Source organism: Magnolia sinica, chromosome 18, assembly GCF_029962835.1.
Source record: "Magnolia sinica isolate HGM2019 chromosome 18, MsV1, whole genome shotgun sequence".
Lineage (NCBI taxonomy): Eukaryota > Viridiplantae > Streptophyta > Magnoliopsida > Magnoliales > Magnoliaceae > Magnolia > Magnolia sinica.
This window is the reverse complement of record NC_080590.1, coordinates 59,018,959-59,032,444: the sequence shown is the minus strand read 5'-3', so window position 1 is coordinate 59,032,444 and position 13,486 is coordinate 59,018,959. Positions and strand designations below refer to the sequence as shown.

Genomic DNA, 13,486 nt, shown 5'->3' with positions numbered 1-13,486 from the left:
TGCCCGCGAAGCATCTACACACGTTTTTGGTTTAGAATCCAAGTGGGGCCCACCACTTAGATGGTTTAATTTTGAATTTACATTTTTCTCATTTTTTGTTGTGGTTAAGGGTGGTAATGGGTTTGGTGGCCTGATGAGCTTCACTTTGCTTTTCACCAGGCTTGGACTTATTAGTTTGGCCCATTTGCAAGGCTTTGGCCAAACATCCGTGCTCTGATCAATTTGAGAGCTTGGGTTCAAGTTATTTTAGCCTGACCCGTCCCAGCCTAATAGGGCATGACTCAACTTCACATGTACATCTTATATCCTACAAATGTCATTCAATCAATAACCTGACTCAGCCTAATGCCACATGACCCAATTTCATATGTACATCTTATATCTTATAAATGTCATTCAATACTTGACTAGGAAATCTATGCAGTTTTATTTATTTTTAATACATTCACACGCATACACACCCAACGTGGACACTCGAACCCATGACCTCAGTGTTGAAAGACAATTTGCCACTAAGCCATGAATGCAGCTCAAATGTAGATCATTAATTTTGTTCCTTTTAAATGCTTCTTTTTATGCACACGTGTCCTACTTAATCAACAGATAGATTAAGAATATTCGGATGGGAAATAGGGATTTTATTACTTTTCAGGCGGACTTGGTCTAGCCTAGGTCCAACCAATTTTTAGGGCTCCGGTTGGAGCTTGTTATGATAAGTCCATGCCAGATTTTGGCTGAGCTCGGATGTAGGGACTTATGAGCCTGGTCTAACCCAAACTCAACCCACCGTAGATCCCTAGTGTATTTAGGGGAGAGGAAGAGAGATGTGAAAGTGGTTTTGTAGACATCCCATCCAAATTGAGAATAATACTGCACTTCAAACACTTTGATGAAAACTCTCCTGAGTATCTCAAGAACCGTTGAAAGCAATGGGCCAAAAGGGAAAGGCCCTAGGTGTGTTACGGGAACACTCGACGGACACGATCGATAGATTTGAACCCCAATAAATTAAATTCCAACCGATAATCCCTATTCTCCAAAAACCCTAACCAGCTATCTCTCTAATAGAATTGATCTTAGCCAACCTGAGAAGTATCAGATGTCAAAACAAGAAAGGTCAAAATAAATCCCGAGAACTCTTGAAGGCATCTAGCGAAACCAATCAGTCGATCCTCTGGCAAAGATCATAAAAGAAACCCAACTCTTTAAAAGACTCAAACCATCGTGCATGGTAAAACACATGCAAAAATGGGTAAAGTAGACTATTGGCCCAGCATGAGCCAATGACAACTTGGCATGCTTTATACCTAAACAATATCACGCCTAACTTCTCAAACAACGAAATTTCAAAGCAGGGATGCACGTTGACACCATCGGCTCACCGTGAGGTAACAATTTCAATATATAAATTCACTGTAGCAGCTGCCATTCTGGAGGGGACAAAGGGGTAGAGAGACAAAGCGAGCGACAAGGCTGAGAGAAACTCGTTTGGGCGGGTCTTCTTCTCCAAAGACCTTAGAGATTCTTGACTAACGTAGAGGTCCTACGTAACTCAGGAGGCCAACCCTTGCAAAAAATCAGTCCACTAGAAAAGCCAAGTCAAGAGTATGGTTAGATTTGAATATCTTTGACCATCCCTTTTGCACAAAAAAGGGTGTCTGATCTCTCATTTTCTTTTCTACATTTCAATATAACTCGGATCACATAGCACTCCACACATTCCCAACATATCTCTGATATCATATTGGACTTTCAATTTTCTTTATTTTGCATCTCTTTTTCTTCATTACATTTGCCTATCTAGAGTTCTAAACTTTGTGATGTAAGGCTAGGATAACATTTTGTTTCATTTACTATGTTGTTACTTTATATTGCCTACCGGGAACCATTTGACTCTGCAGAGTAAGGTTACGTTCATTTTACTTTTTTCCTGCCCAGCCTCCTAGTGAGTCATGTGAAGCATGGCTAGATGCCTAGGAGTGTCAACGGGTTGGGTTAGGGCTAGGCCAAGCACTGTCCAAGCTTGATCCACATTATTAAACCTAAGTCCAAACCTGTCCCGGGCCAAAAATGTTGCTGCGAGTTGTGGCTCGTGTGGGTCCCATTGTGATGTTTTTGTGAAATTCACTCTAACCACCTTATGCATAACCCTATTTTAGGCCCAAGTCGCAAAAATCAGCCTCAGCCATGATTCAAGTGGACCACATGATTTGAAACAATGTATAAAATAATGTTCACCCTCCAAATGTTTTCTTTTGGTTTGGCTCACCTGAATCATGGATAGATTCCATTTTTCGGCCTTATGACTAAATTTTAGTGTGCCATCTAATGGTTGGAATGGATTTTATGTAATCATCATGGTGGGCCATGTAGAAATCAAGGGCCGACGTCCTATCCAATTGTTTCCTTTGGTGTGCCCAACCTAAATTACGGGTCAAACTGATTTTTCAGCCCCAAGCCTAACATGGGATTTCACATGTAGCCTCTAAAATAAAAAATAAAAAATCAAAGATGGGTTCATCTGCCAGTTGTTTGTTTGTCATATGATTTATAAAAAATAAAAATAAAAATAAAAAAAATCATTACCATTGTGCCATGTTGATGTGTATGAACGATCCACTCTCACCACTGGAAGTGTAATCCCAAACATAGGAACCAAAATTAAGGTTGATATGCGCTTCAGGTGAGCCACATGAAAGGAAACAATTGGGACATACATCCACCCTTGAGTTTTAAAAGGCTCATCTTAATAATGATATGAAATCCAATTTAACCATATTTATGCTTGAGTCCTAAAAAGAAGAGCTACCTGTGATTTATGTGGGCTATATCAAGGGAAAGGGCTGAGGGTGCATGTTTCTTGTACACTTTCTAATTGTGTGGTCCAACTGAATATGGATGGAGCTATTCTTTGGGCCTTGAGCCTAATATATCATGACACACCTAATAGTTGGGGTAGATTTTATATAAACATCACAGTGAGACCACACTCGAGCTGCAACTCCTAGTCCTATGGTCCAACCTTCCTTGTGAAATTTCTAATTGCCTTTTGAAAACTAAATGGGTCCGGGCGGGCCGTATGGGCTTTTGAACATCTGATCCAAGTTTGGCCTGCTTTAAAAACAAGGCTCTTTTTTAAGCTCAAGCTGGCCTAAGGGCCTGATCGTCCAACCCAAGCCCGACCCAGGTTAGCCCAACCCATTGATAGTCTTATAGATACATGATGTCAAAATCCTATTAAATTGTCTTTAAAAAAAATATGAAATTCCATAGAATAGAGATTGCAGGTTGTGCGGGTGGAAGAGGGTGTCTAATTCATTTCTCTTCTATTATCGAGACCCTTACTTAGAATCTACGGTTGTAGATCAATCGTAAAAGCCACTCGAATCAAGTGATGTCATGGTCATTCGACTTCTTAGCAACTTTAAGGAGGCGTTTGACACATGAAATTAGATGGGAATAGGTGGGATGGAATTGGATGTGGTGCAATTATTATATTTGTCAGTGATTGCCTATTAACGCTACGGGATGGAGATACGTGGACCATTGCTCAGCTAAAAAAGGTCCAAGATTGGTGGCTAGAACTAATCCAGTTTGGAAATTCCCAGGGTACCGTCCATTCATGATGGGTCCCAATGGCCGCTTAAACGAAACATATGTTCGACTTCCACAAAACAAAAATCCAATCAGCATCATGTATGTGCTATGTATGGGCCCCATGAATCTGCTGAAAATCTGATTTAAATAATAATGCAGTTTCACATTGCGACATCCAAAGAAAAACTCGCGACATTCAAAAAACAACAGCGCAAGATTCACATGAGTACTCCAGTCACATTATTGAGGGCCTTCTTGGCAATCTTGAATTTCCCGGTGGAGGATCTGCTGGCACTTACAATGTACTGTTTAATGAAGAACTCGAGGCTGTTTCTAAGCAGTTCCAACTCAGGGGCCCTGGCTATGCGGGTGAAGATGTTCCACACGAGTGCATCAGTCTTCTCGAATACAAATTCAAAAAGCATTCGGAAGTGCATAACCCGCTTTGCAGTGAGTTGCATGGGATCACTCAGGTCCACCGATTTCAAAACAGCAAGGGAAAGGGAGAAGGATGCAAGCATCTCTGCCACAAATCTTGCCAGATTCATTGACCTGTTTAGCTCCATCGATTCGAGTTCTTTGAAGTGGTCCCATAGGCAATACTGGAAAAAAGAATTCATGGCACAAAAAGAAAAAAGAAAAAAGAATGAGATTAGAAAGCTGAGTGAGAATATCAAATATCAAATTAAGCTGAAATTCATGCACTTCACGCAGTCTAAAGTTGGTAGATGAATATTGTGCTGGCGTGTTAGTTGTGGAAGGAGATTTGGAGAGTGCCAATTTGTGCACATTGGTTATAGGAAAGGTATAGCAAAATGAGAAGTCTAGTTGGGTCTATTTTCTATCATTTCGGGTGGAGCGAGTAAAAAGCTGCTATCCGCACAGATATTGACACTTGTTTGGGGCCCATTTGCATGCATGTCCAAACCTGTGTTCAGAGAAGAACCCTTGTTTTAGTTGGAAATTGGTGTTCTGCAGCCATTTGGAAACCCAGACAAAATCTTCGTTTTCCAGATCCACCAATGAAATATGTGCTAAAAGGGCTACTTGCAGAAAACCAATTGGATTTTTTTCAGCGAGTTGACGAAAACATCGCCTTTTGCAGAAGTTGCATTCAAATAGCCCCTTGGTTTCTAGCTCCTCTCTGTTGATTTAATGCCTTTTTTTAAAATTAAAAAAAAATAAAAATTGTGGGGGGGGCGGGCGGGTACTGATTTTATTCAGGCCTAAGAGGCCAAAAAAAGCAAACAAAAGAGAATGAAAATACAACTAGACAGACATAAGAAGAAGATGAAAGAAAAGAAGTCAATCCTCTCACTCCAAAGGGACCAAATGACCGCCAACAGAGCGACCCTCCATTTAGGATTATCCTTTCCCCCTGGCCCTGGCAAGTGCTAAGAACTAAACAGAACAATGATTGAAGAAGGCATCACCCAGGAAACACCAAACTTCATTAAAACACTGCTCCAGACTTCAGAAGCTAGGCTGCAATGAATGAGGAGGTGGTCAACAGATTCTGCATCCTTGTAGCAGAGGTGACAGATATTGGGAAGAACCATGGCTCTCTTTCGAAGGTTGTCAATCATCAGAATCCTATTCCAATCCACCAGCGAGGCAAAGGCAGCCACCATAGGAGGGGCTCCATAGGACCACATAGCGCCAGTGTGACTGCAGGAGATCTGGGAATCAAGGCAGGAGATTGAGGAACAGAACGATTTCACCGAAAAGGCACTAGATTTATTAAGCCACCAGACTGGAGAATCCTTAGTGTCTAGATTAAGCTGCAGCCCTTATGATCGGGAGAGAAGGCGGATCAAGTCGTCTTTCTCAGCATCAGATAGATTTCTCCGGCAGGGAGGGACCCAAACACCCCCTTTCTCCAGAAGATGAGAAGCAATTAGCAACTGAGACATTTGGACTTGAGCAAAGGGCAGGCAACTTGGAGAAATCTGACCTAAGAGAAGAATCCCCACGCCAGATATCGTCCCAAAACCTGACCCTAACCACACCTACCACAGAAAAGCTCAGCCCATTGAGAACCTTGGAGTAAGCCTAGCAATAACCTTCCAAGCATGAGAAGAGAGAAAAAGGGATGTTTCCTTAATCCATCAACCCATTGAGATGCCATATTTACTAACAATAATACGCCTCTAGAAGCTCTCTTCCTCCACCACCCAAACCTCCAAACCCATTCATCCAAAAAAGCAGAATTCACCTCATTGAGCTTTTTAATCCCAACACCCCCTTTTGCTATAAGGTTAACAGATACCCTTCCAATTAAGCAAATGAAATTTGCTCAAGACCGCACCTCATTGTGACAGAAAATCCCACTGCAGCTTATCAATCCTAGCAATGACCGACATAGGGCAATGGAAAAGAGACAAAGTAGAGAGGAAGGTTAGATAACAATGCCTTAATGGAAGTAATTCTTCCTCCAAGAGGTAGGAGCTTACTTTTCCAGGAAGAAAGCTTCCTTTCCATCCTCTTTATAACCTATACCCCAAGTGAATTGCAGGCTTCCCCAGATAGAGAGGGAGACCGAGATAAGAAGCAAGAAGAGAACCAGACCTATGCCCAAAAACCTCTGCAAACCATGAAACTTCAAATAATAGGAAGATGGATCCCAAACATCTCGCTTTTATCCACATTAACTCTAATCCCCAAGACCACTTCAAAACATCTAACAATTTTCCAAAGATTATCAACCATGACCATCAATTCCGCAAAAAATGAGAATGTCATCATCAAATTGGAGATGATTAGATGGAAAAGGAAAATTAGGAACATCAAAACCTTGAAACAGCCCTACCAGCTGACCTCTAACCAGCATCTGACTCAATGCTTCCAATACAATAACAAAGGAATGGAGAAAGATGGTCCCCTTGTCGGAGGCCTCTTGATGCCTTGAAATAACCGAACAAGAAACCATTTATAAGAACCAAAATTTTTGCAGAAGAGACGCAAGCCCTGATCCAGCTTCTCCATTTCACACCGCATCGAATTCTTCCCAGCATTAGTCCAAAAAGGACTAATCAGCATAGGCTTTTTCTAAGTCCAACTCACAGAACACTATCACGGGTCTGCCAACCAGAAATAGAAGCACTCTGAAAGGGAGAGATGACCATAGGCAGACAACCCTCATCCTCTGGCTCAAGAGTTTGACGAGAAATTTATATGGGCTTCCAATAAGGTTGATAGGACTGAAGTCCTTCAAACTAATTGAGCCTTCACTCTTAGGGCTAAGAGATAAAAATGTGCTACCCATTTCAGATGGGATGTTGCTGAAGGAGAAATTATAGTCAATGAAACCCAGAAGATCTAGTTCAACCAAGTCCTAGAAAATCTGATAGAAAGCCAAAGGGAACAAGTCTGGACCCAAGTCTTTATCCCTAGTGAGATAGGAGACAACTTCTTCAACATCATCCTCCTGAGGAGGCAACTCGAGAGAGAGGTAGCCTCCTCAGGTTAGGTATAGTTAAAATGATGGGGACATCTCGCGCACATGCACCCACCACCCACCACTCCCCGCGTACGCAAGGAGGAGGGCCCCACCATCGATCCAGATCGATGATGACGTCCAGGGAGGGCCTCCTATTTAGAGGGCTGCGTTTTGGTTCGTTGGAGTGGACTCGATAGTCATGTGAATCCCACTATGGGTTCTCATGATTGTGGCCCACTATTCTAAGTAATCTAGTACTTTGAGTTTTGCTTATTATTGTTATTAGGAATATCATGGACGGTTTAGATTGCTTTGATTAATTGTAATTTTTTATTACTTCGTCGCCAAGTAATAGGTTGCGCACATGACGCGAGTTTTGGAGTATAGGGTTTTATTATAAATAGGCACCCCTTGTAGTCTTTTTAATTCAATGAAGATTAATAAAATCGCTGTATTTTTCTCCTCTATATTTCTGAGTTGTGGAGATTCAATTGGGTGCGAAACCCTCCCTTCCTTGAAGGGCTGATTACCGTGGTGCGAAGCCATACCTATCTCAATTCGCCCCCCATCTTCTTCCATCCATATTTCTCTTCCTACAATCATTTATGCTTCAAATCCATCCTCTATTACAACCGTTTTTCTCTCTAAAGTAGATTTCCAGAATCTAGCCCTGCAGGAGGGCTGAAACTTCGGTAGAGCATCATGCACAAACGGTGCATCGGATCGAGCTAAGATTTGGGGGTTTTAGAGTCCATCCCTGGCCGACTAGGGCCAAGGTGGCCTTTTTCTGAATAATAGGCCCCACACACGTGCTGCTGGGATCATACGCACGTGCGTCTGGGCCATTGTTGCTGTTCACACGTGCGGTACTTCTCTGGTTCATCTCTCATCTCTTTCACTCATCTTTCACCCAAAATCCCTAAACCTAACCCTAAATTACTCAAATCCCCAAATTTATGCCCTTTCTTCAACCTTAAGGTTCTTTGAATTGAAATTTCTAAATCCCTTGGATTGGGGGAATTATTTTTGTGCATGTGTGGATGAATTTACCCTCATTTGATTCTTGTTTGGTCTATAATTTTGATTGATCTGGCCCTAGCATGTGTAGGCCTGGACCAGCATAAGATTCCCCTTGATTGAGTGTTTGAACTTTTGTGTGGGATGTGAAATTTCGTGTAATTGTTTATGAACTAGTGTGATCTAAAGCTTGAAATCTTGCACATCATACTTGAATTGTCCTGCATCATAAAAGCAAGGTTATCCAAAGTCGGCCACATCCAATCTTCACCTGATAGTATATTTGAATAAAAATTCATGATGGCATCAAATATATATTTCTTATCTTTGAGCTTGATACAGTCCACCACAAGGGAGGTGATGCAATTGGACTGAGCCTTGGCACTGGCTATCCCATGGAAAAACTTTGTATTTTTGTCTCTATCTTTTAGGGAAGTTGCTCGTGAGCACTAACATCACTTGATCTCCTCCTCCTTGAGCCTATAGCTATAGGCAGCAGAGAGCTTATCTTTAGCAGCCAAGTCCGAGTCTGAGAGCGAGCTATCCTCCTTGATGTCGAAGGCTTTAATCTCTCGCAGAATAGAGAACACTTCGAGCTCCCTTTACCCAAAGACTTCCTTGTGCCAGAGCTTGAGCTTCGCCTTCATCGAGAGTTTTTGCAAGAGTTTGACACTGCTCCTCCTGCAACTTTGAAGGAAGACCACCAATCTGAGATCATAGATTGGAAATCTTCCACCTCAAGACAAGCTAATTCAAAATGGAAAGGTTTTGGACCCCGGTCAACCTCATCTGTTCCCAAGAGAATGGGACAATGATCCGCGACATGTTCAAGGAGACCCTTCTGATAGGCCAAAAGAAATTTACGAACCCAATCAAAAGAAACTAATAACTTGTCCAATCTAGTCATGGCGAGCTTCGCTCAACCAATTGACCAAGTATACTTGATACCACCCAAAGGCAAATCCACTAACTCATGTTTTAACACCCAATCAGAGAAGCCCTTCATACTGCAAGAAATAGGACCTAGAGGAAATTTCTTGTGCCTGAACCGAACAATGTTGAAATTTCCTCTAGGTCCTATTTCTTGCAGTATGAAGGGCTTCTTTGATTGGGTATTAAAACATGAGTTCAGGCACAAGAAATTTCCTCTAGGTCCTATTTCTTGCAGTATCCCCCCAAAGGAAAAAAAAAAAAAAAAAAACCTTGATAAACTATCCTCCTTAACCTAGAGATTAGAATCCAAAAAGATGAGAATCCCTCCCACCAATCCAACCGAATCGAGGGCCACACCCCTTTGCGACCCAAAAAGGATTTAACCAATCTATGATACAAGGATTGGAGTTTGGTCTCCCGAAGGACAATGTACGAGCTTTAGATTGTTGATATACATCTTTAACGAGGATGTGTTTCTAGGGGCACCCGAGCCCTCTAACATTTCAACTAAGGATCTTCATTAAAACACAACTCTGACCCCTTAACCGCTTCCTAGCACTTCTGGGAATGTCATTAACCATTCCTTGTTGATCCACCCTCAGGTTTATTAGCTCCCTACAATCCTTAAGAGTAACGGCTTTTCTAGGATAGCCACCATGCGCCATACGAATCCCACACTCCACCAACTGGAAAAGAGCCACATAATCCTCACCTTTGGTATCGAAAACCATCCTAAGGAGATGGCCCACATGATCGATAGCTCCTCGAATCCACCTTTTCCCCCTAACTACCGCCACCAGACCTTCCAAGACCTTTAAGGAGCAACGAAGAGAGCCCCTTTCTCCCACAACTACGCTGGACTTTGGGTCAATAAAGGAGACCGCGAAGATTCGAGCATCTTCCCTTTCAAACCTCCGTCTCCAGATTCTCCCTGACCGCGAAGATTCGAGCATCTTCCCTTTCAAACCTCCGTCTCCAGATTCTCCCTGCTATCGATTCATCTTTGGGATTGGGATTAGTGAGTTATGGCAACGAGGCTTCAGAGACCCTGTGGGCTGTTACAAAATTGTCAAGTGAAGATTAGGAGGTGGGTCAGCAGAAGGCAGAGTTTGAGTGGAAGGCTTGGAAAAAGAAGTCTCCTTGGAAGATGCAATGATCATCATGCCTTTGCGAGCCTCTCCATTTACTGTTCTAGGTGCGGTGGAATGCAAGGGGGAAAGGACGCTAGATGATGTCAGTCTTCACTTTGACTTGGCGAGCGGTTCAGTTTCTACAGAACAACATAGATGGTCGAAAGATGTGCTTGAACAAGTTGAGAGTTTGATTGGTCTGTCCTCTGGAGCGTGGAATGAGGACGTCACTGATTTCTATCATTTTGTTAGAGAGAGCTATGCATAGACTGCAAGAAGTTCAGATGTCTAAGAGTAAGAAGTCCCCTAACGGATGGAGAGAACTTCCTAGCCTCGAATGTTCCATCAATTACGATGCTTCTAGGAAAGCAAGTGCAAGCAAAAGGGGTAGATCCGGTATGGCCATTTCTCAATGACTATATTGTCTTGGAATACTAAAGGTCTGGGTTGGAGGATTAAACGAGCTCAGGTGCAAAAGGTTTGCAAAAAGGTCAAAGCAAAGATTATCACATTGCAGGAAACAAAGCTCCAACTTATAGATTTAGGTATGTTAGACTCTTTCTGGGGTGTAACCAATAAAAACTAAGTTACGGTCGATGTGGTTGGATCAGTAGGAGGTATTCTTGTAGCCTAGAACTCCAACCTTTGGAAGAAGGTGGATTCTGTTCAAGGGAGTTTTTCTTCATCTGTCAAGTTGAGCGAGGTTGCTACGGGCAGCAGTGGGTATTTATGCTATCCATCAGTCAAAGATCTTTTATGGGGCAAGTTGGACTATGTTAGGCCAAGATGGGACGTGCCTTGGTGTATTGGCGGGGACTTCAACATTGTCTGCTTCCTTGAGGAGAAATCCAATGGTGGCCACGTTACCTGCAACATGAGGAAATTCGCTGACTGGGTGTCGAGGCACGACCTCGTGGATCTACCGCTTCAAGGGGCAAAATTCATGTGGTCCAATGGGCAGCAAAGTGCTATCCTATCTCGTTTGGACATATTCTTAGTGTCCCTGGAATGGATTGATAAACATCCGCTGGTTTCACAACGTGGCCTGCCTCGAACTGTTTTGGAGGTGGCCCAAGAAAATTGGGGCCCAAAGCCCTTCAAGTTTGAGCTGGCATGGGTTGAGATTGAGGGATTTAAGGAGAAGGTAACTGAATGGTGTAAGTCCATTGAGGTGGATGGTTTTGGTAGATTCCGGCTATGTAAAAAACTCAGACTTTTGAAAGAAAAGATTAAGGTGGGAAAAAGGAAGTGCTAGGGGCCCACGAGGCCAAGTTTGATGGGATGGCAAAAGAAATTCATGAGCTAGATCTGTTACAAGAGGCGGGTACCCTGTCAGAGAAGGGTAGAATTAAAAGGGCAGCTTTGTCCCGATTAAAGTAGAAGAAGATGAAATCAAGTGGCGGCAAAGGTCTAGACAAGTGTGGCTCAAGGAGGGGGATAAAAATATTCAATACTTTCACAACATAGCTAGTGCCCGGGGGAGATGCAATCGTAGATCCAGCTTGGAAATTTATGGCGTTAGGACTATAGATGAGGTGAAAATTTGCGATTTCGTTGTTTCCTACTATAGGAGGTTGCTATCTGTTGATTGTTGGAATAGATCGCGCCTCGATAATCTGGTTTTTGACAATTTCGCAGAAGCGGAGGCTGCATCTCTTGAAGCTCCATTCACGGTTGAAGAAGTTAAACTGGTGTTAGACTGTGTGGTGATAAAGCTCCAACTCCGGATGGTTTCCCTATGGCTTTCTTTCAGTTGTTTTGGCACATCCTTGGTTTTGATCATGGACTTTGTGTCGAAGTTTCATGGGCGCAATAGATTGTTTGTGGAGATGGGAGCCTCTTTTATTGTTCTCATTCCTAAGACTGATTGTGCGAAGCAGCTCAAAGACTTTCAACCGATTAGTCTCATAGGGGTCCCTATAAGATTCTGGCTAAAATACTTGCGTTGTGAATCCGAGTAGTCCTCTTAAAGGTTATTGCTGAGAATCAGGGGGGGTTTGTGTTGGGCAAGCAAATTCTTGATAGCGGTTTAGTTGCTCATGATGCGTCAATTCAAGACATAGAGAACGGAAGTAGGTTTGGTGTGTAAGCTTGATTTGGAGAAGGCTTACGACCACGTTGATTGGGGTTTTTTGGACTACATGCTTCATCATTTGGGCTTTGGAGATGGAGGAGTTGGATACGATCTTGTATCCAAGTTGCATCTTTCTCGGTTATGGTCAATGGCTCCCCCAGAGGTTCTTTAAGGCCTCTTGGGGCCTCAGGCAAGGGGATCCCCTATCTCCCTATCTTTGTGGTCGTTGGTGAGGCTTTTTAGCAAACTGTTGCATAAAGTGGAGTCGAATGGTCTAGTGAAGGGTTTTAAAGTTGCGGATAATGGAGTTACCATCAGCCACTTGTAGTATGTTGACGACACCTTATTATTTTGTAATGCAGATGCGACATTGGTGGACAACCCATGGAAGATCATTGTCTGCTTGGAAGCTAAAGGTTAACGTCAACAAAAGTGAGATGCTGAGAATTCATGTTCCTCATGAGGAGGTTGCCACTTTTTTTGGAGTTTTCGATTACAAGATGGGTTCATTTCCATCCACCTATCTCAGTCTCCCTTTGTGTATTGGAAAGGCACCTGTTAATCTATGGGACAATGTAATTGAAAGGATCGAGAAAAAGCTTTCGACTTGGCAATGTAGGTATGTATCCTATGGGGGGAGACTTACTCTTATTAAAGCCGCTTTTTCGAATATGCTGATATACTTCATGTCGCTCTTCAAATGCCCGACCAAGGTGGTTGATAAACTTGAGAAGTCGTAAGGGGATTTCTTCTAGAAGGGGGCCAATGCGGGGAGAAAGTTCAATCTCCTTAGCTGGGGAGAGGTCTACAGGCTGATGACAGAGAGAGGCGTGGGGATTAAGAGCTCGAGTCTCATGAATCTCACTCTTCTCGAAAAATGGCATTGGAGGTTCGATGTCGAATCAGGGAGATTGTGGAGGGAAATCGTGGCCAGCAAATATGGCATTGCATAGGGTAGATGGAATGTTAAGAGGTCGTCGCTATATTGTGCCTAGGGTATTTGGAAAGGCATTGCGACAACTGAACATCTAGTCCAAAGTAGAGTTGTGTTTGCTCTTGGGAATGGGTCTTACATGCATTTCTGGATGGACACTTGGTGCAATGACTTGGCTCTCCAGGAGGTTTTTCCTAGATTGGCCCTTCTTGCCTCAAATCGCCAAATTACAGTGGCCAGATGCTTTTCTACTGTTAGGGACACTATAGTTTGGAGTCACCTTGTCGTAGGAACATGATGGATGATGAGGTGCATGACTTCATTGCCCTGATGAATCTATTGAAGCCCGCGACCCTCTCTTC

At 42.9% G+C, this 13,486-nt stretch overlaps 1 protein-coding gene across 1 annotated transcript in view; it reads right to left on the bottom strand.

Moving 5' to 3' along the window:
* Positions 1 to 3,579: 3,579 nt before the first annotated feature.
* The window catches only part of LOC131232454 (uncharacterized), a 31,486-nt gene continuing 21,579 nt past the window's right edge, over positions 3,580 to 13,486 (bottom strand). The window contains exon 11 of the mRNA XM_058228689.1: positions 3,580 to 4,199. Within this exon, the coding sequence (XP_058084672.1) occupies positions 3,816 to 4,199 (384 nt within the window). The 3' untranslated portion in view covers positions 3,580 to 3,815. The remainder of the gene's footprint in view (positions 4,200 to 13,486) is intronic.